The sequence below is a fragment of the Mytilus galloprovincialis genome, chromosome 11 (genome assembly GCF_965363235.1).
Source record: "Mytilus galloprovincialis chromosome 11, xbMytGall1.hap1.1, whole genome shotgun sequence".
NCBI classification, from domain to species: domain Eukaryota; kingdom Metazoa; phylum Mollusca; class Bivalvia; order Mytilida; family Mytilidae; genus Mytilus; species Mytilus galloprovincialis.
Window position 1 is genome coordinate 83099837 of NC_134848.1, and position 22571 is coordinate 83122407.

Sequence of the window (22571 nt, forward strand, 5' to 3'; positions counted from 1 at the left end):
ATATAATAAGTAAATCATATGACTTGTTTTAAAAGAAAGGCGAAAAATACCAAAAAGGTAATGAAACTAAAAAATCGAAAACTTACCTACAAACTTCAAAGCAAAAATAAACTAATATCAGCTAAATAAACCACAACAATATACAAAACACAGAACAGAGAAAGCACAGACTCAGCTAAACTCTGAAAAATTATTGCAAAAGACATTACTTCTTGTTATGTATCTTAAAAACCCGTAAAACAAATGTCTAATAAAAAAATATACTTTCATATCAAAATGTAGTGGACTCTTAAACATTCGGGTTTGATATGTTTGTTTACTAAGTGTATTATTGTTCAGATATCGTTGTTAATATAATGGAGTTTTATGCGAATCTGATACAAATGAGAGGTGAAGCTAGCTATACAAAACAGATTTTAAATAAGAAAATGTCTTTTAAAAGTCTGGAATATGACAGTTGTTATCTATTTGTTTGATGCGTTTGCACTTTAATGTTGCCATCTGGTTAGGAAATTTTTGTTTTCAAATTTTCCTTGGAGTTCGGTGTTTTGTTTTATTTCTTTTGAAGATAGAAAATGATGTTTGGACCGCATACAGTTAAATTAAAATACTATCATAGTACAACACACATACAAAAGGAAAATACAAATTTTATCTCAGGATTAAATTACATGCTCGAGCTCATTTAACGTAATTATTGAAATAAACACAGCTTTAATCTAATTCCTTGTAAACACACTGTTATATATATATATATGTTATGGAAATGTTGTTGTTATTAAAAAAGACAATATGGTTCGCCAGTAATAGATAATAAAATAAAACATTAAGCATGAAAATGTTTTTATTTTAGGTTTACACATTGGAAAATACATATACATGTGTAAACATAATAAGTGCTATCCGACGTATCTCGTTTAGTATGAACTTCCATTTTTTGACTCCACCTGACAAAACTATAACTGCAGGTGCACTGCCGTATCCATCACTAAAAACCGGTATGTATGTATGCACATCCACTTCCACTTTCATATCCTGCTCCTCCACCACCAATTCCTCCCCCGTAACTACGGCTAGTTACACTTCCTGGAAACCACTTGCAGCATGTATTCCATTTCCATTGGAATAAGGGTGAAGGTCTGCAATTCTTGTCCAAAACCAATTCTCCTTTAAGACAAAGTCCTTTACGACAGGTACACAATGCTTGTCCACCTGTAATCAACAATGACCAACACACATTGTATTTGATAACGACAAAACATTACATGAAATATGGAAGAAATTGATGTTAAATCTTTTTTAAAAATTTGTGATAAATTCGTACATTCTTTATATAAAAAAAAAGAACTCAAATAACCCTCGTCCACTATCAAGCGTACAGTTATTTCCTGCGGTAGTTGAAAGTTTATCAACGGAACACATGAGAGTTCAATTCTCGGGGTCAACTTGAAATAGGAAGCAAGAACTTCCAAAGTTAGCAACGGCAATGTGAAAGATTATGTTGCATGTTCTTATCGACATAACGGAAGAAGGAAACTATCAAAACTACAATGTTGTAGATGTCTCAGCGGTGTACACAATTTGTGTTTCAATCGACATTCAGTTCTATACGACAAACAGTAACAATTTGACATTTACAAATAATAAAGATTGTCACATATTATTCATTTTAATTTATTATTCACCATTATGATTTCTAAAAATAAATAAGTGATATTAGTTGTGAACAGACCCCCCCCCCCACCAAACAAAAGGCAATTAACTTTAAAAAACTTCTTTAAAATGTAAGATTTGTCTCGGAAGGTCGGAGATTCTAAATGGGTACTCTGGTTTTCCTCCAACGAAAACAAAACTGACTGTCACAATATAGTACAGAAAGAAGCGTTAAACACCGACAATTTGTAAGACGAAGAATAAGTAGAACGTAACGCATAGTTACTATGCCTGAAAAGTCTTATAATCATGCAGGAACGATATTCAATTTTACGGTGAATTCAAATCATTATGCTATTGATACATCTATATTAGTGAGTTTTATCAGCTGTTACATAATGTAATTATATATATATATATATATATATATATATATATATATATATATATATATATATATATATATATAATGCTAGGCGGTGTTGTCGTAGAAGTTAGAAAATAAAGTACAGGTTCCAGCCCCGTCGCCGGGGAGGAAGTTACGAATCAAATCTACTCTAACATCGTTAGGTTGATTTTCTAGGCACTTTATATATATATGAGTCTGAAAGATTGTGTAACAATACCGATAAATAGATGGAAAACAAAACACTAAAAAGTGTTGAATATCATTGCACAAAGATGGAAAAACTGAACAGATGATATTAATTATACAATAATTGCAAATATTTCGGCTCAACGAATGGCCTTCCTCGGTGACAAAAGTTTTAGCAATAATGAGATATAATGTATAAGGTGTAAACATAGATCACTAATAATACAGGTAAGTTTTGGTCGATTGATTTTGATCCAAAATCCTGAATATAATAATATAAACACTAGACTGTAAATTTAATTATTTCTTTCTATTGATTCCATCTGGATGGAGGACACCCAGTGTTTTTATCCAAAACCTCTCCCGATTTTCTCTTTGCCTATTTTGCCATGTACAATCCTGTTCGATCACAAGGATCTTCATGTGATCAAAATCTTTCAGATTGTGATCTGGTAACCTGAAATGTTGGCTGACAGGAATATACAGTTTTTTTGTGAGGTCACTCCTGTGGCCATTGAGGCGTTTGTGAAATGGCTGCATAGATTCACCAACATATTGGAGACCACATCTAGGACACTCAAGAACGTAAATCACGTTTGAGCTTTTGCAGTTGACATTGCAAAAGATCTTGTATGTCTTTTCTGTGGTCTAACTGTGAAATGTTGATGAATGCTGCAATTGGTTGCAACATTTGCAGCGCTTGTCGCCACAAGGCTGACAATTACCTACAGTATGGTTAGGTTTGGAAAGGTCAGCACGGACAAGTATATTTCTCAGGCTGTTAGGTTGTTTGAAGGAAATCATGGGAGGCTCAGGAAAGATTTTGGATAACTTCGAATGTTTCTCGATTGCTGTCCAATGATCACGAATGGTCTTGAAACTATTTCTCAGGCATGGATGGTAGGTGAGCACACATGGGATTCTTTTACTTTTCTGTTTATCTTTGTAAGTTAGCAGACTGCTACTGGGGATGGATTCCGCTTTTCGAAAACTATTTTTGATGTTTTTGTGTTTATATCCCCTTCTTTTTAAATGTCCTTTAAGCTGCCCCAGACGTTGTTTTGCAGTGTCTTCAGAGGAACAGATTCGCCTTATTCTGAGAGCTTGGCTGTATGGAATGCTCTTCGTGCAGTGTGGAGGATGGCAACTTTCAGGCGACAAGTATTGATGAGTATCTGTAGGTTTAGAGTATAATTATATCTGTGTTTATTATACCTACAGAGAGGGTGCTAGATGTATCAAGGAAGTTTATGGTGGAATTAGATGTTTCATGGGTGCATTTGATGGTAGGGTGTTGATTGTTAGCATTTGTTATAAAAGTTTGTAATTTTTGATCTCCCTTGTCCCATTTCATGTCAACGTCATCAATAAATCGATACCAGGAAAGCGGTTTTTCGATGGAGCAGTTGCTTTTCAAATTTACCCATGAATATATTGGCATAAGATGGAGCCATTTTTGTACCCATAGCAGTGCCATTTGTCTGTAAATAGTGTTCTCCTTGGAATGTGAAGTTGTTCTTTTTCAAGACCATAGTAAGCATTTCAACTAAGCAATCAGTAGGTGGAATTTTAGGAGATCGAGAGTCCCAAACTTCTCTACATGCTTCAATACCATCCGCATGGGGAATATTCGTATAGAGAGAGGTGACATCCATAGTGACAAGAGTAGTATTGGCAGGTAGAGGGTTTAAATCTTGCATCTTTAGTAAGTAATCTGTAGAATCTTTAATAAAAGATGGCAAGTTTTCTACATGTGGTCGAAGATAGTAATCAACGAATTCGGATATTTTTTCGGTGGGATGACCATTAGCTGAGACGATTGGTCTACCTGGGTTACCAGGTTTATGAATTTTAGGGAGCAGGTAGAATCGCCCAGGTTTTGAATTTTCAGGTTTTAAATATTTGAAAGTATCTATATCAATGATGTTATTGTCACACATTTCCTTTAAACATTCTGTTATTTCCTCGCTGAATTGGAGGGTGGGGTCCGAATTAAGTTTTTTGTAAAACCGGTCATCATCTAATTGGCGAATGGCCTCTTGGACATAGTTAGATTTGTCCATGACGACAACTGCACTCCCTTTGTCTGCAGGTTTAATAACAATGTCGTCATTATCTCTCAAATTTGTCAAAGCCACACGTTCATCAGGTGTTAAATTATCATAGGTCTGATTGTTTATTTTTACATTTGTAAGTATATCCGTTTTAACATTGTCTATAAATGATTCTAAGGTGGTGTTTTTGCTTGGTTTAGGGACCCAGTTGCTTTTCTTTCTAAATCTATAGTTATATTCATTGGAGTCATCAGAGTCACTATCTGAGGTGGTGCTATCGTCCTCTTTCGATGCAAAATGTTCCTTGATGCGGAGGCTCATGGCAAAATAATCCAGTTCCTCAGACAATTTAGTATCATTCACTGGACCTGGGACTGGACAAAAGTTTAGGCTTCTAGATAGTAATGACGTTTCGTCCTCAGTAAGTTGTTTGCTGGAAAGATTAACAACGGTATTGATCTTGTTGCTGAGGACTTGAGGTCTACGTCTAAAACAGACATTTTATACGTTTTTTTATAATTTAAAAACCAGTAATTACTCGGCTGAAATCCGTCTGCTCATTTGACTGAAAGCCTTAAGGTACAAGGATAATATATACATTTGTAAGTCTGCTCACACTGGTATGTTGTTCCTTTATTATTTGATTTGAAACGTATAATTTTTCAACCACCCTCCCAAACCCATTTTCCAAAATAAAAATTTATTATTTGAATGTTCAATTGTAAAGTTGGCGCGTTTTGTTAATTCTTTTGGACCCGCTTTATTTCGATTATTCACATGTGTATCTTTTGTATTGTATTATATGAATATTTTGTGTTTATATTTTACTTATTTGTTTACGCCTATATGTTAACTGAAGCTTCTAAAATGAAACTATTACTAGTTTATGTATCATCTTTATTTGAAAGCCCCCGTAATTGTTAAAGATGAATATAAGGAGATGTGGTAAATACATCAATGATGAATAAAATGAGATGTGGTAAAACGTCAATGATGAATAAAATGAGATGTGGCAAATACGTCAAGGATGAATAAAATGAGATGTGGTAAATACATCAATGATGAACAAAAGAAGATGTGGTAAATACGTCAATGGTGAATAAAAGGAGATGTGGTAAAAATGTCGATGATGAATAAAAGGAGATGTGGTAAATAATTCAATGAAAGAACAATCAATTGGTCAGATACATCCCCGATTATTCGATCATATCTTTATTGAAACTATCGATATTACTAACTTGCAATTGCATTGTTTTGTTAATTTACTGCTGTTTTTTTGCAATTGTTTCATTTTCTTTTCTTTTTTTTGTTGCGAAAATCAACTAATATCTATCTTCCTAATGTTTATTGCTCCTCACCTAAATATATCCAACAACCATAGACCGTCACAGCGCGCAATGAATTAAAAGTATGCGTCCTATGTATGGAGAAAGAGTAACAAATGCGGTAGGAATGTCAACGTTGAAAATCTGAAATTATCGGTGACATTGTAATATTGTTATGCTTCTAACGTCTTGACAATTTTGAAATTTGGTTTCTGCATTGAAATTAAATCCATTTGTCACCTTTTATCGGAATATGTAGCTGGTACTGGTCTTCTAGTTATCTGTGTCTTTGGTAAATCATCTGCTGCAAGACATTGCGAACATTTAACATGTTGCATGAACAGTAATCTGGTATTCTCAGTAACCACTGGATAATGTTACTTCCTTAGTGTTTCATAAAATGGCTCACTTCTACGGTGATCAATTTCCAGTATCATTATTTCTTTAGATAAGACTCTTCTATGAGTGTCTCTTATCTTTGTACTGCTGTTGTACAAGGAACAAGTATCGTCATCATACAGAAAGTTGGCCAAATACTATTACTAGTGTTGTCAACGGTTAACCGGTTAATCGTCGGAAGGACCGAATACCCAATACCAAAATCCGTAACCGGTTAAGCGGACCTTTTTAGAATTTTAATAAATTGATATTGATGTGTACTGAAATATTTATTATATGATTGTGGAATGATTGTATGATTAGCGTGGTACTTGATTTTACAGATCAATTGTTTAGTTTATTGATTACTCTTAGACTTTTTTAATACACCCAGATCTAAACTAATAACAAGTTCAATAGTGGAAATGACTGTATTGGATTACTTACCCATTCGTGTAGTTGAAAGAAAGGGATTTTCAAAACTTATGTCGAAAAAGCTCCAGAATTAAAAATTTCATCTAGAAATACTATAAAATCCAGAATAGAAAAGTCATACAGTGATAACAAAGAAAGTTTGATTAAAGAGTCTAATCTGCTTGACAAGCGTATCCCTTGCTTCTGATACATGGACATCGAATGCTACAAAAAGCGTTTTAAGAGTCACAGAACACCACATTTACAAAGACTGGAATAAACAGTCAAATGTGCTCGTTACTCTTGAAAAGTCCTGAACGCCATACAGGCGAACATCTTTCTGAACGTGTAATATCTACAGTTTCAGAATTTGAATTGGACGGTAAAATTGTGAGTTCTGTATATGACAATGTTAGGAACAGGAATTGTGCATCAGGAAAATGTGACTTTGATGATGACAATAACAATCAAAACCAAGGAGTAAACAAAGACTCAAAAAAACAAAAGGACATTTACATCAACAGTTATAAATAATAAATAAGAAACAACACGAACTCCCCTAAAAACCGGGTGTGAAATCAGGTGCTCCGGAAAGGTAAGCATTTCCTGGACCGTATACGGCACCCGTCGTGTGATTTATTTGTTCAGTTCGGTAATGATGGAATGTTATTATGACTGATGCCTGAGATGCTTTGGTCATACCATTCAGCTTTGCATCATACCTTGCTTGGAAATACCCGCTATTGCCAAACTTACTTCACGTACCCGTAGGTTAGTGGGACATTTTAAGCATTCAACTACAATAACAGCAGAAATGAGGCAAATACAAATGTTGTTCGGATTACGACTGAACGAACTTATACAAGACGTTGTTACGAGATGGAATTCGACTCTGCTAAAGCTTGAACTCCTATGTGAACAACGTACAGTTATAACGGTTGTAATGCTGGATACACCTGTTATTAAGAAAAGTGACACATATATGCCTCTCAAAGATCACGAGTTGGATTATCTGGTTGAAATCTCCGCAGTTTTGAAGCAAATGTCTCATGTTACGATATAGATGTATCTAGAAAACGTACAGTTAAAAAGTCATCAAGAACCAGTTAAACTGAAGTTGACAAGCAACCTGCCAAGAAACAAAAAGTCCAACGATCTTTGGATTTTCTTTTGTTTGGCACCGATGTAGATACATCCTTTCAAGATGAATCGAACAAGCAAGGATATATAAACACCTGTTGGTGACCTTCTGCTGTTGTCTGCTCTATAGTCGGATTGTTGTCTCTTTGACACATTCCCCATTTCCATTCTCAATTTTACCATATGATGGTGACAAAGTTTACTGTAAAATAAAAAATTTAGACCTTTACGAATTCGGATTTGGAATGTTTTTGGTACTAAGTGAATTTTCAAATAGCAGCTAGATGATGTTTGACACGCAAAAAGTTACACTTGCTGGTAACACCTTGCTGCATGTAGTACATTTGCCTGGGAATAAGGGTGTTAGTCTGCAATACTTGTCCAAAACAAATTCTCCTTTAAAACATTGTCCTCTATGACAGGTACACCATACTTGACCACCTGTAATTACCCATGACAAAACACACTATTGTTAAAAACGACAATTATTTCATTGATTAAGAAGGGACAGGCATCAGGAAGCAAATAGGTTAGATTGAGACTATATGGATCATGCAACTCTTGATAATATTTTAACATTTACCTTTTTTCCTCCACCTCCCCCTCCTCCTCCGACTTAAACCAATGGTCCACCACCACCACCACTACCTGATCCAAATCCTCTACCACCACCACCGCAATATGCACTCCAAAAAAGTAGTATAAAAACAGTAGTATAGTTATCATTGTCATTGTGAATGAGGTTTGACGATTTAACACAGTGTGGTGATACAACTGCTAAAATCTGTATTTATACTATTCGAAGTAATCATAACTACATTGGTTATGCTTGATAATACTAAAGCAATTAAACTTGATTGATCATAACTGATTTGAAATTATTTTTACAACATTTCCAGGGTACTTTTGTGCACTTACTTTTGTTACAACATTCACAAACACAATATTGTCAATATAAATACAATTCATTGCACGTGTTTGCTTGTTTTAAAAAAAAAATAATATGATATTTTAATAACGACATATGATCATTGGCATTCTTGAAGTCTCGATTATCAATTGTATGGGGTCTATTGTCTTAAATAAACTCTATAAGCATGCAGGTGACAAATTTACAGAAGCCTTAGTAACAATGATGAACATCATATGGCAAAAAGGGGAATTACCAACAGAATGGAAAATGGCAGATGTAAAATTTCTAAGAAAACCAGGAAAAACCAGCTATTACTCATCCTCTTCTTACAGACCAATCAGCCTAACTTGCATTATATGCAAACTAATGGAGAGAGTCATCCTAGAACGCATTGTGGCATATATTGAGGGTCACAGATTGATTGATTTAACTCAAGAAGGGTTCAGAAAGAATCACTCAACCACCAATGCTCTACTTCGGTTAGTCCAAACAATAGCGGATGGTTTCAATGAGGATGAATCAACTCTTGCATGGCTAGTGGACCTTGAAAAGGCATATGACTCAATATGGCGTGAGGGGTTAATGATCAAGCTGCATAAACTTGGGATAAAGGGAAAAACCTGGTTATGGATAAACAGCTTTCTCACAAATCGAACAGCCAGATGTATGCTGAATAACTTCTTTGGAGAACAATTTGATACCAAAATCGGCTTGCCACAAGGGTCAGTACTATCACCCACCTTGTTTAACATATTCATAGCTGATATAATGGATAACACAAAAGGAGAAAATTGCAAGTTTGCAGATGATGGCACTCTATGGCATAAGGGGAAAGACATAAAGGAAATGAAAGAAAGAACTTCAGAGGATGTCAAAACTATTTTAAAATGGACAGAAAAATGGAGAATTAATGTAAACCTGGAAAAGTGTGAAGTATGCCTATTCTCAAAAGGCAACACAGATGCAGAGCAGAAAACATTAAAAGTCAACTCCTTCTCCTATAGATATAGTCCAACACCGAAGCTACTTGGAGTAACTCTAGACGAGAAGCTTAAATTTGACACCCACATCAATCTGATGCAGAAGAGGGCAAATAATGCAATATATGTAATTAGAGATATTAAGGGCATGGGAGGAATATCAAGATCAAAACTACTCCAAATATACAACAGCATGGTTAGATCTATCATGGAGTATGCATGCCCAGTCTGGCAAATAACATCTGCAGAGAATATGAAGAAATTAGAAGCTGTACAAAGAAAAGGCTTGTCAATATGCCTAGGACTACCAGGAACATCAGGTAGAGAGGCCATGGAAGTTGAAGCCAATATACAACCCATAGACCTCAGAATAGAGGAAATATCAGTACGTGAACTGGCAAAAATACAATCAAAGAACATAGCAGAACCAATTAAACAACAACTAGAACAGTATTTAACAAACAACGCAACCTATGAACAACAGGATTCTCCATTTGGTAAAGCTATAAACCAATCCATAGACATGTTCAAAGCCACGAAAGTTGACATCAAACTTATAGAACCAGAATTCACATACAAAGCTGGTGTAGATGTCATGCTAAGGAGATCACCAAGTTATTGGAGTCGTCTAGGTAGCTCAAAGAACAGAACAGCCGAACAAACTGTTGAAAGTAAACAGGTTGTAAAGGACCTATTAGGAGACAGCACAGACTCAACAGTAGTGGCATTCACTGATGGTTCATGTCAAGGTAACCCGGGACCATGTGGGGCAGGAGCAGTAGTATATTCTGGAAATAGCCAAGGCATAAGTCTAAAGAGGCCAGTAGCTAATAGAGGATCGATACTTCTTGCTGAACTAGTAGCCATACTAATGGTCCTGGAGCACTGTATAACGACTATAAAGGACCAGTTTTCTGAGCTTAAAATACTGTCAGATAGCCAGACTGCTGTAGGCATCTTGACTCTGAACTGGAAATCTTCTAACTACATCGACACAATTACTGATATCAAAGAATGCATGGGAACGCTCTTAAGACACGGCATACTAACAACCCTATCTTGGATCCCAGGCCATGCTAATATAGCCGGGAACGAGATAGCGGACCAGTTGGCAAAAGACGCTGCAAAAGAGGCCTCATCACTAAATGATCAGTATAATGTCATAACCATGTCAGATGTAAGATGTGCAGTCAAGATGTCTACAAAACTCAAATGGCAAAGCAGATGGACAATTAGTGAAACTGGAAGACAGCTTTTCAACCTAATTCCTATCGTTGGTAAGGACGCACAACTAGACAAGCCTAACAACCAAATAGGAAGAATATTGTCAGAAATAAGAACGGGCTACAGCAGACTAAACAAATACAGAAACCAAATCGGTCAATCCCTCACGCCATATTGTGAATGCGGAGAAGAAGAAACATCAGACCACTTCCTGCTATACTGCCCAAGATACCAACAAGAAAGAGAGGACATGCGAAGACAAATGGAACTACTTAACATCGATCCAACAAATATACAGTCAATACTAGCACCACCAAAAAGAGAAACCTACGAAGCAACATCGCAAATTGTAGGGGAATATATTACAAAATCAGGGAGATTCCAAGAACTTGCAATCCCTGATTCCCGATTCTGCGCCTAAACAAGTATACCAAAGTACCGCGAGATATTACCTCGAGCAACGGTGTACCATAAGAGGAGGAAGATAGCACACAGAGAACAGTAGTGTCAATTATTGACCTTAGGATCAGGATCAGGATCTCATCATAGATACCAGGATTAAATTTAGTATATACGCCAGACGCGCGTTTCGTCTACAAAAGACTCATCAGTGATGCTCGAATCCAAAAAAAGTTAAAAAGGCCAAATAAAGTACGAAGTTGACGAGCATTGAGAACAAAAATTCCTAAAAGTTTTGCCAAATACATCAGATAACAGCCGAAGACCACAAATGGGTCTTCAATGCAGCGGGTAAATCCCGCACCCGGCGGCGTGCTGCAGCTGGCCCCTAAACACAAATGTAAACTAGTTCAGTGATAATGGACGTCTTATTAAACTCCGAAATATATAAAAGAACTAAAATTAAAAATCATACAAGACTAACAAAGGCCAGAGGCTCCGAACTTCGGACTGACGCAAAAAAGCGGCAGGGTAAGCCTTTTCGAAAACGCATTTATAGTGCTTTTGTAGAATAATTTCAAAAACTACATTTTCACTTAATAATAAAAAAAAAATACTATCAACAACACGAATAAGATATTGACAACAGGATAAATCATTTGATGTGCTGAAAAAATATTCTGTAAATCAACACAGTTATATATATAAGCACAAGTGTTCCGTCGATGTTTTGAATTACCTTCATCGGGATCGCTTGAACTATGCATATGAAAACCAGGAATGGGTGAGTACTTATAAACTTGAAGCGCTATCTGACATAAAAGGAACTTCAAATAAAACCATCAGGTAATTTGTGTTAATTTAAGACGTCCGACTGGATTTTAAAGTCACCTCATTTTCATATTGATTTTTGTGGAAAATCACCGTCTATGTTCACAATGCATACACAAATAATAACCCATTTTAACATTCTTTAGCAAATGAGCATTGCAATTACGAAAAAATATCAGTAAATAGTTTTATTTACATCGATACAGAAGTTCAATATTTATCATATAAAATATTGAACATTAATACTCATGTTATCGAATAAACTCCGTAAAAGCTCTTCCAATTGATTTATATTACTTTCAAACACAGTGATTAATACCAGTAGCAGGGCAGTGTTCGTTCAAATATGTCGAAAACCAATACAAGTAAAATAGAATTAATTTATAAATGGTAAACATCCGTTTTAAAACATTTTTTTTAATTTCAAGGCAGCCAATTGTTTTTGTCTTCAGTTTTGATTCTGATGAAACACAGAAAAACATTTAAGGAATGACTGTAATATTTTTTCTGTCTATGAAGAAATAACATAAAAAATTTGGTGCACACTGAATAACGCGCATAGCGGGTTATTTAACAGTGTGCACCACATTTTTCATGTTATTTCGAAAAAAATATTACAGTCATTTCTTATAATTTAATTCTAAATTCTATTTTAAACCGTAGAAAACCTTGAAAAAACGTTGATGACGTCACGGTCACATGATTAAATTATGTCTATGGGCAAAATAACGTCAGCCAATCAGAAGACGCGTTACATCCAAAATTAAATTATTTTTGAATGAATAGCATTTGTTTTGTAAAAGAGAGGCAAAATATATCACTATATATTACAAATAAACAGACAACGCCGTATAAAGGTCACCAAATATATACGAATCTATTAATAGGAAAAAGAAATAAATGCATACATTTTAAAACATCAATCATGCATTTGTTTATCAGTAGATAAATAACCTGAACTCAATCGCATTTGTAAGTCAAGTAGAAGAATAACAGTGTTGTCACGTTTGACAAATGCTATATGTCAGATTGCCGTGTATTTTTATTTCCTTATTTTTATTTTGTTATAGACAAAAATGTGTCCCTGAGCAAATATATATTATTTGCCTTGCTTGTACGGATGTTACGTGTTATCGTTTATTATATTATGATTTCGCATGAGTCACAGTTCCTTCAAGAACTTCAAATAAGATTAAAGAACATGTATGTGTGTGTGTGTGTATTTTTGAAATTTGTAGTCAATTGATTCTTTTTATGAGATGTATGTTTGTTTTGACCGTTATGAAATATTAAAGCGAATATTCTAAAACTTCGTAGCTACGAGCCCGTCCACTTTTCTGGTGTGATATATTTTAGTTAGACAAAAACGTCTTTCGTTAAAATCAAATACGTTGTTACCAACATGAGCGTATAAAATACGCTTAGATGTATAAACACCATTAGATGGTGACAAAGGATACTTTAATATCAATATTTAGAGTTTTTGTTTTAAATTCGGAACTGGAATGTTTTTTTACTACAGTCTGTAAGTGTATTTTGAGATAGCAAATGGTGGATGAGATGCATGCAGTGATATTCAAATCCTTTTGACGTGCAACAGGAAGTGACTATGAAAACCAATAGTACCTCTGACAAGTATAAAGAACACCATGTGAATTTTAACAAACTTAATTGAAATAAGCATTAATCTTCCTTTCAATGAAAATATTTTTGTGTATATGTTCCGGACCACATGAGTATTTGGACCATATGGGTATATACTCATATGGTCCGACCATACGCGTATGGTCGGGGTAATTAACACTGTTACACTCTGTTACAGTTTACTTTTTAAACTTATAAACTATTTATATGGTATGACAGTTCATTAAAAAGACGCTATCATATAGATGATTTTATTATTATATTATAATAAAAATTAGCTAAATAAGAATTAGAAGTTCCACATAGTTAATTTTATTTTTATATACTATACGAAAACTATGAGAAACACATTTTATACCGATGATCATAACCGATGGTCATTACCGATTTTTTTTATAAGGAGTGACTTAAAAAAAAAATAAAAAAATTCTTGAACTGTTACACAAGATTTGATGGCACTGGAAAGTAACATAGTTTATTTAATTTGTCTTGTGAATAGTGTGCATTGCAGTCATGTTACGATATTTGAGATCTATAGCTTTTTAAAAACACCGTAGACATATCAGAATGGGCCAAGACCTCGATATCACTGTACGCAGCTACAAAAAGGATCGTGCACAACCAAGACTTGCAGATGCATAACATCTATGATACCGTGTGGAAGTAAATGTCACCACAAGTCTACATACAAGAATGTAATTAGAGATGAAAACTAAATATGGCATCAATGTTTAATTTTTACGTAGTATTTGAATTATAAAAATAATTATATACTGTCATGTAACCATCATTGTTTTTTAAGATAAAGTTTTTGTATTATTGAAACTTTTTAAATGTAATTAAAAAAGATACCTATATTGTCAAAATACTCATATGGTCCGGCCTGTTAATAACCAAACGAGTATTATACTCAAATGGTCCGACCATACGCGTACGGTCGGACCATACGCGTATGGTCGGACTATATGAGTATAAGCATATGGTCATGACCATACGCGTATGGTTCAAATACTCATATGGTCTTGAACATATATAACGTGGTTTAAATAAAAAAAAAACAACCAAACAATGTCTGATTCGCCATAAATAATTAAAAAAAAACCACCATTATGTATGAATATATTTTAATTGTATTTTGAAATATATCAGAAAACACATTATTTGCTTAATAACTAGTCAGACGAATCTTGTTTAGTATGAACTTCCTTTTTTGCCTCCATATCCAGATCCACCTCCATACCCGGATCCTCCACCATATCCAGATCCTCCACCACCTCCAGATCCAACTACGATAACAGCTCCGCCACCGATTCTAGCACCACCGCCGAATCCAGCCCCACCACCTCCCCCGTAACTACGGTTAGTTACACTTCCTGGTAACACCTTACAACATGTAGTCCACTTTCCTGGGAATAAGGGTGTTAGTCTGCAATACTTGTCCAAAACAAATTCTCCTTTAAGACATTGTCCTTTACGACAGGTACACCATACTTGACCACCTGTAATTACCGATGACAAAAACACATTGCATTTAATAATGACATTTAAAATTTTGATTTACAAGGTAATAATAATAGTAGGTTACCGGTTGGTGTGTTTGTGAAATGAACAAATAGCAAAATATATTTTCAATATACTGCAGGCAATTTTAGAATATGTCCGTTTATAAAGTTTGAAATTATGAACTCCTGAGGCAAAGTTAACCTAAGATGGATTAAGCTATTTGGTATTTATTTTGTGTGTCATGTATCTCTTCCAATGTTTAGGAAATTATACATTCACGGCTTTCATTTATTTGGCTACATGTATGAGCGTTCCTGAATTAAATCAAGATAAGCGCTTCGGCCACATGAAATAATTTAACCTCATATTTTCCTTTTTTATGACAAGTGGTTTGTTCATATTTAATTTAAACACAAATAATTAAAAAATTGCAATTTCATTTTCAAAGTAAAATGGTAACTTTGTTTGAGGTTTTAATGAATACAGGTGCACACGAGCATGAATAGAGCGTTCGAGTTAACTAGTCTATAAATGCATTATAAGTGAAAAAGTGTTTTGAAATTATAAACTCGTGCACTTTATCAATTATCGATAAAATTGCTACTGTTATACTTCACTATGATCATGGTGTATTTTTTCCAGTTATGCATCAAAGTAGTAACGTACTGATAATAAAATACAAAAAAAAAAAAAAATGTAACTTTTATTTACCTTTTTTTCCTCCACCTCCTCCTCCCCCTAATACCAACAGTCCATCACCACCAACTCCATATCCTAATCCAAATCCTCCCCTACCACCGCCGACATATCCAACACTATAACCTCCGCTTCTTCCACCACCATAACCTTGGCCATAACCTTGATAAGTAAAAATGTCAAAACTAGAGTATAGCATTCAACACTGTCGTATAATCTAGAACACTATCAAATAGACAAATCACAGTTAATATGTCATGATACTGTTAATTCAAAAATTATAGCGAGCAATGCGACACAGTTATTTTTGCAATAAATCAAAGTTTTTTTTCTCAATATTGCAAACAATTTAAACGTATCTTAGTCTAAAATGACAAAATCGCAATAATAAATGCATTCGAAGTTCTGAATTTACAGTAGTCGAAAACATAAATACTGACACATTAACTAACCTCCTTTTCCACCACCACCGCCTCTTCCTCCTCCACCACCACCGCCGTACCCAGCACTGTACCCTCTTCGATTGCCATATGGACCAGTGCTAAATGCAGCTCCGATAAAGCTCAACATCAGTAGATTGATCATAACCATGGTTGATTTTGTTTGACGAGTTTAACGTGTGGTGATACGACGGCGTATATCTGTATTTATACCATTTCGTGTAATCAGAACTTTTTTCAATTCTGATTGATAATACTGAATCGATTAAACGTGATTGGGAATGAGTGATACGACACGCCTTTTATAACAGTCAAAGGACTAGCGTGTTTAACCATGTCACAATCTAAATGCATTTGCATGTTCTAAGTTAGTAACCTGTAATTCAATGCCTATCCGTTATTGCTGTGTAACATATTTGTTTTTTTGTTTATTTTTTGTACATAAATTAGACCGTTAGTTTTGTTCGTTTGAATTGTTTCCTATTTGTTATTCCGGGGACTTGTATAGCTGACTATGCGGTATGGGCTTTGCATTTTGTTGAAAGGTGTACAGTGACTTTCATTTGTTGACTCTCTTGTAGAGAGTTGTCTAAGTGGCAACGACAACACATCTTCTTTATTTATACTTTATATATCATTCCCATATAATATAGTTCTTTTATATATGTCGGCTATCACATACACGATTCACATACCTAAAATTGTCAAAACAAAATTAAAAAGAGTGCATGTAATTTGTTTTTTTATATTTTTATAATTATATAACTTTATAATATCATATGCCTTCTTGAAATAAGGACGAAAGTTAACAGAGAGAGTCAAACTCATAAATCGAAAATAAACTGACAACGCCATGGCAAAAAATGAAAAGAAGAAACAGACAAACAATAGTACACATGACACAACATAGAAAACTAAAGAATAAACAACAGGAACCCCATCAAAAACTAGGAGTTCCGATTGTTAATTGCATTGTGTCTAGTGTCTCCAATACACATAAAATGCAGAAAAATTGTACTTGTTTCGTTTTCTGTTGGACAGGCACTAGCATTTCATTCGCGCAATAAAAACACATGCAAAATATAGGTAAATTTTATAAAATGAATTTGTTGTCTTTTCGGTAAAGATACCACGTTTTTATTTGTATAATTCATAGGTAAAACACACAAAAAAAAAAAACAACAAAAAACAACGCTCACTCAGAATATTTATTTATGTATCTGATTTTTTTATAAAGATTACACATTTGTTTTTTCGTATATCATTGTCCGTTCCATCTAATTAATTTAGTAGAAAATTGATTGTTTTGATTTCCACAAATATATATCTTATCATATCTTTGCAGTTTTTGTTATATGTGTATACATTTCCATCAAATCGTTTCACATGAATTCTATGGCTACTGGGACTCTTAACATTTAAATGTGATACCTTACTTATAGTTGTGTAAACTGGATGCTAAGTTCGTATACATCAGACTAATACGTGTTGCTCGTATAACAATGTATAAAACCAGATGGTAGGCCATTTTAGTACGAATTTGTATAGCTTTCGTGCCGAAATTTCGGGTATCACAAATTTATTTGATAATAAATACAGATGTTGACAGTAGAATAAAGTAGTTGTGCACAAAAAATCCCTTTAAATTTTGGTGAGTTTTTTTTGCATCTAAGCTGATTTCCTAATTTGCGAAAACGGTAGAACATATACATGATATATGAAGCATATGAAAACAAGCGTAGCACATGCCTTTTTAAATAATACTTAAAGACATAACTGACAAAAAAGTACTTTTAGATTAGTCAATTATAATTTGAGTTAATTTAAGACTTCCGGCTGGATATTAAAATAAACCTCATTTTTATTCTTGTAAAAAACTTTCTTAATTTATATGTAAACAAAATTAAAACCCAATTATGAATTTCAAAACTAAATATAAAATCCTATTAATCACATAAGACTTCACAATTACGAAAACAAATCCGTAAATGATAAAGAAGCTGAAAATTTAGAGCCCAAAATATAAACATTGCTATTCATTCTGTGGTATAACGTGACCAATATCAGCGGCACGTCAATGTGTGTTTCAAAATAGGACGGTCGAATACTAATGCTAGTAAAATATAATAACTCTTCATAAATACGAATATCACTTTTAATACTATATATATTTTTTGTAAAGTCACCCAATTTTTAATCTCGTTTTAAGTTAAAGTTATACCGAAACCCAGAGAAACATTAGAGAAACATTTTGTAATGGTCAGCATTTTTTTTTGTACCAATTATATACAAATCAATTCATAGGAAAACGAGAACAACTGCATGTATGCAGACTAAACCATCCATCATGCGATCTGTTTTTTTTTTAATCAGCAACGACATATTGAACCCAATCACATTTAAGTTGTTAAATAAAGAAGAAGACAAATTATTTTGTTACGTTTGTCGAGCTATTGACAGATTGCCGTGTATTTCTCTTTCCTGATTTTTTTTTTACTATAATTTTAAAAAGAGTGTCCCTGAGCTAATTATTTGCATTGATTTTGATCGAATCTTGTATATCGTATCCTATTGACAATATATGGTACCCATGTTAGCTTAAAATGAAAGGAAACGAGAAAAATGAAATTAATTAAAGTCCTTATCATTCTCTGCTTTCTGCCTATTATAAACATCCCCAGTAATATTTTTGTTTATAATTTTTTTAATGACCAAGAACAAGTGATTCCTATCGTTATCAATAGTATAGAACAAGTGATTCCTATCGTTATCAACAGTATAGAACAAGTGATTCATATCGTTATCAATAGTATAGAACAAGTGATTCCTATCGTTATCAACAGTATACCGTGTATTTAATAATCAGATTAATTTGAAAATGTGCGTAGCCATGTCATATTTTAGTAATATCAAGATAGCATAAAATACACTGTTATAGCAGCCCAGTACTACACATAGCTTCACGTTTGATTTACAAACACGATAAACAATATCAATATGTTTGATTAAAATTGAGAATGGAAATAGGAAATGAGTCAAAGAGACAACAACCCGACTATAGAACAGACAACAGCGAAAGGTCTTCATTGCAGCGCGAAACTCCACCATCCGGACGCGTCCTTTAGCTGGCCTCAAAACAAATATATGTATTAGTTCAGTGATAATTGACGTCATACTTAACTCCTAATTTTACGGTTTTGTTTTTTCTATCGATATATGAGTATTGAACATCGGTATACTACTGTTGCCTTTATTTATACCCAAGAAACTTAAATTCACAATCATACAAGACAACAAAGGCCAGAGGCTCCTAACCTGGGACATGAGCAAAAATGCGGCGGGGTTAATCATGTTTTTTTTAGATTTCAACCCTCTCCCGATACCTCTAGCCAATGTAGAAAAGTAAACGTATAACGAGTTTGATGTCAGAAGAGGCTAAAAATAAAAAAAATAAATAAGCAAAATGACAATGATACATAAATTACAACATACTTCTAGCAGTTGCTGTCATGCCAGCTCAAGACCTCAATTAAACTGCTTGAAAGATTATGAATATCAGGCACAATTCCTCCTGTTAAGGATTTAGTTTTATACCATCTTAAATATATGAGAAGAACATAACCCATGTCATATTAACTGATTCAAACGGGATAGCTCATCCTCATTTTTACGGAAATGTTGTTAACCGTGCCCGGAAATTTAAAAATGATCCTTGTAAACTTATCGCCCCTTTAAGTAAACTTATTCTAAAAGGTTATAAATTCAACAATTATTGTAATAAGATCATTGAATATTGTTTTATTGGTATAAATATTGATTTTGATATCCGTAAATTAAAAGCAAACTAAATATTACTAGTATGTTATATACACATACACATTCATTGATCTACGATCTGTCGATACATGTATCTTGGTATTGCACAAGCTAATGTTTTTTTCCTTACTGTTTTTTATTAGTTTTTTGTGGCTTTGAACTAGCTGCCAGTTAACTGCGTGTGCTCTCAGATCTGTACATAGTGTCTTTTTGTTGTTGGAATGTACAAGTGCCCTGCCCCGTCCACTTGTATTTTTGTCCATCTGATGAATAAAGCCTTTTTTAACTGATTTTTATAGTTCGTTCTTATGTTGTACTGTAAAACCACTGTTCCAGGATATGAGGAGGATTGAGATACCCCCAACATGTTTAACCCTGCCACATTATGTGCCTGTCCAAAGCCAGGAGCCTGTTATTCAGTGATCGTCGTTTGTTTTGTACGTGTTACATATTTGTTTTTCGTAGATTTTTGTACATAACTAAGGCCGTTAGTTTTTTCGTTTGATTAATTTAACATTGTCATTTCGGGGCATATTATAGCTGATTATGCTGTATGGGCTTTGCTCATTGTTGAAGGCTGTACGGTTACCTATAGGTGTTAATTTCTGTGTAATTTTGGTCTCATTTGGATAGTTGTGTCATTGGCAATCATACCACATCTTTTTTTATTTACATAATATTCATAGCAAACATGGTATATTAACTTGTTTAGATATTTTATCTAGCTTTTGGAAATTTAAAGAATACTTAAATGTTTATTTTTAAGGCATTATCAAGGGCTGTTTTTCACAAAGATCGTCATTCCCTATCTAAATAATTTTAACAGTTAAATTAAACAAACATTTATGCCATCATTTCAATCAAAATGCTACAAATTTTTGCTTGTTCTTTATAAAAAATTATATAACATGCATAATAAAAATCCAAAAAATATACAGACTGAAGGCAATGCAAATCCCTTATGATATGAATACGTCATATGCTAATATCATCTTTGTACGCAATAGTTTTAAATTTCAGCAGATTGAACCAACGAGAAATTCATAGGAGCATCAATCAGTCACCTGCAATTACAAGCTACATTACTTTTAAGTTAGACATTGTTAGGGAAAACTTACAAGGACACGTACGCGTTTCGACTATAAAAGGCTCATCATCGACGCTGGAATCTTAAAGGGAAAATAAAAAAAAAAAGAAGAAGATCATTGACGACTGAACATTCCTAAAAGATTGGCAAAGTACAGCTAAGGTTATCTATTTCTGGTGTAAAAATGCCTTTGTATATGAAAAAAATCAGAGTTTTGTAAACAGTTCATTTATAATTATGACCATATCACTAATTATTGTTGTCAAAAACAGAAGTGCTGACTGACTACTGGGCTGCTAATACCCTCGTGGAATAAAAAATCCACTAACAGTGGCATTGACAAATTGGTTGTAAGATCTTATAGCGCTGAATAGTTTTACGATTACAAGGGTTCCAATAGAGTAAATAGTTTCAAATCAAAATATTGAAGTAAACACTGTATTATTTTCTCGGGAGAGAGATTCATCGGACAAATTCAAATTAAGTCTCTTATTTAAATCTGCATTTGCTGCATATTTTGCACTGGTTTGCCTCTAGTACTATACTTTATAGAGATAAAAGACATTTGACAAAATACTTTTGTATGACCTCTTAGTCCAAACATTTAGATTTTTTAGTTTTGTTATTTAACTATAGTTTTACATTTTGTGCATTTATATTTTTTCAACATAATAACAGGCTTCCTTTCAAATATTTCTTTTATGGTCTTACGTTTTATTTTCCAAAATGTAATCTACATATTCACATCCACTGACACATTTCATATAGAATTTGTTTGATAATAAACATGACTTTAATTTCTACTAATAAGAAGACGTTGTATAATTGTCAATAAGACAACGCTCAACAAGAGAACAATTATTAAAATATTTTCTACACAAAATATGTATTCCGTAGGCAAAAACTCCAATTGGTATAGATAATACTAGTCTGTGAATCAGGAAACAAAAATGGGAAACCCTACAAATATTAAAGAACTAAAGTACCTTGAGAATGACATATTAGTATTAAAAAATAGATGTTGTGTGATTGCAACTGAAACAAATATTCTGAAGAGACTAAATGACACAGACATTAGCAAATGTAAGTCTCCGTACAGGTTTTAGCAATGAGCAAATCCCATAACGCATTTAAAGCTATTAAAGTCCCCGACATAGCAAATGAAAAACAATACAAACGAGAAAAAACTAACGGCTTAATTTATGTACAAAAAAACGAAAAACAAATATACTACAAAGCAAGAAACGACAAGCAATGAATCACAGGCTTCTGACTTTGGACATGCACAAACATACATAATTTAGCGGAATTAAATATGTTTGTCCATTGACTGATATAAAAGCCATGTCGTATCAATCATGATCAATCAAGTTTAATCGATTCAATATTATCAATCAAAATTAAAAAAAATATGATTACATCGAATGGTATAAATACAGATCTAAACAGTTGTATCACCACAGTTAAAGTCACCAAACC

At 33.7% G+C, this 22571-nt stretch overlaps 2 protein-coding genes across 2 annotated transcripts; one reads left to right on the forward strand and one right to left on the reverse strand.

Annotated features, from left to right (window-relative positions):
- The first annotated feature begins 9660 nt into the window (after nucleotides 1–9660).
- Nucleotides 9661–11097, forward strand: LOC143050937 (uncharacterized). Its single transcript, XM_076224037.1, has one exon. The coding sequence runs from the start codon at nucleotides 9661–9663 to the stop codon at nucleotides 11095–11097; it is 1437 nt and encodes a 478-aa protein (XP_076080152.1).
- Nucleotides 11098–14655: 3558 nt separating this feature from the next.
- Nucleotides 14656–16351, reverse strand: LOC143052921 (uncharacterized). The gene is made up of 3 exons (XM_076226092.1): nucleotides 16202–16351; nucleotides 15765–15911; nucleotides 14656–15049 (listed from the first exon to the last, which is right to left on the reverse strand). The coding sequence occupies exons 1-3, from the start codon at nucleotides 16338–16340 to the stop codon at nucleotides 14742–14744; spliced, it is 594 nt and encodes a 197-aa protein (XP_076082207.1). The 5' UTR covers nucleotides 16341–16351; the 3' UTR covers nucleotides 14656–14741.
- Nucleotides 16352–22571: the final 6220 nt, after the last annotated feature.

Excerpts from the sequence above, each read along its gene's own strand:
- LOC143050937 (XM_076224037.1), top strand. The coding sequence starts at position 9,661 with ATGGAGTATGCATGCCCAGTCTGGCAAATAACATCTGCAGAGAATATG.
- LOC143052921 (XM_076226092.1), bottom strand. The coding sequence starts at position 16,340 with ATGGTTATGATCAATCTACTGATGTTGAGCTTTATCGGAGCTGCATTT. Across the intron at positions 15,912-16,201 it reads CGGTGGTGGTGGAAAAGGAG|GTTATGGCCAAGGTTATGGT; the intron begins GTTAGTTAATGT and ends TTACTTATCAAG. Across the intron at positions 15,050-15,764 it reads AGGAGGTGGAGGAAAAAAAG|GTGGTCAAGTATGGTGTACC; the intron begins GTAAATAAAAGT and ends CGGTAATTACAG.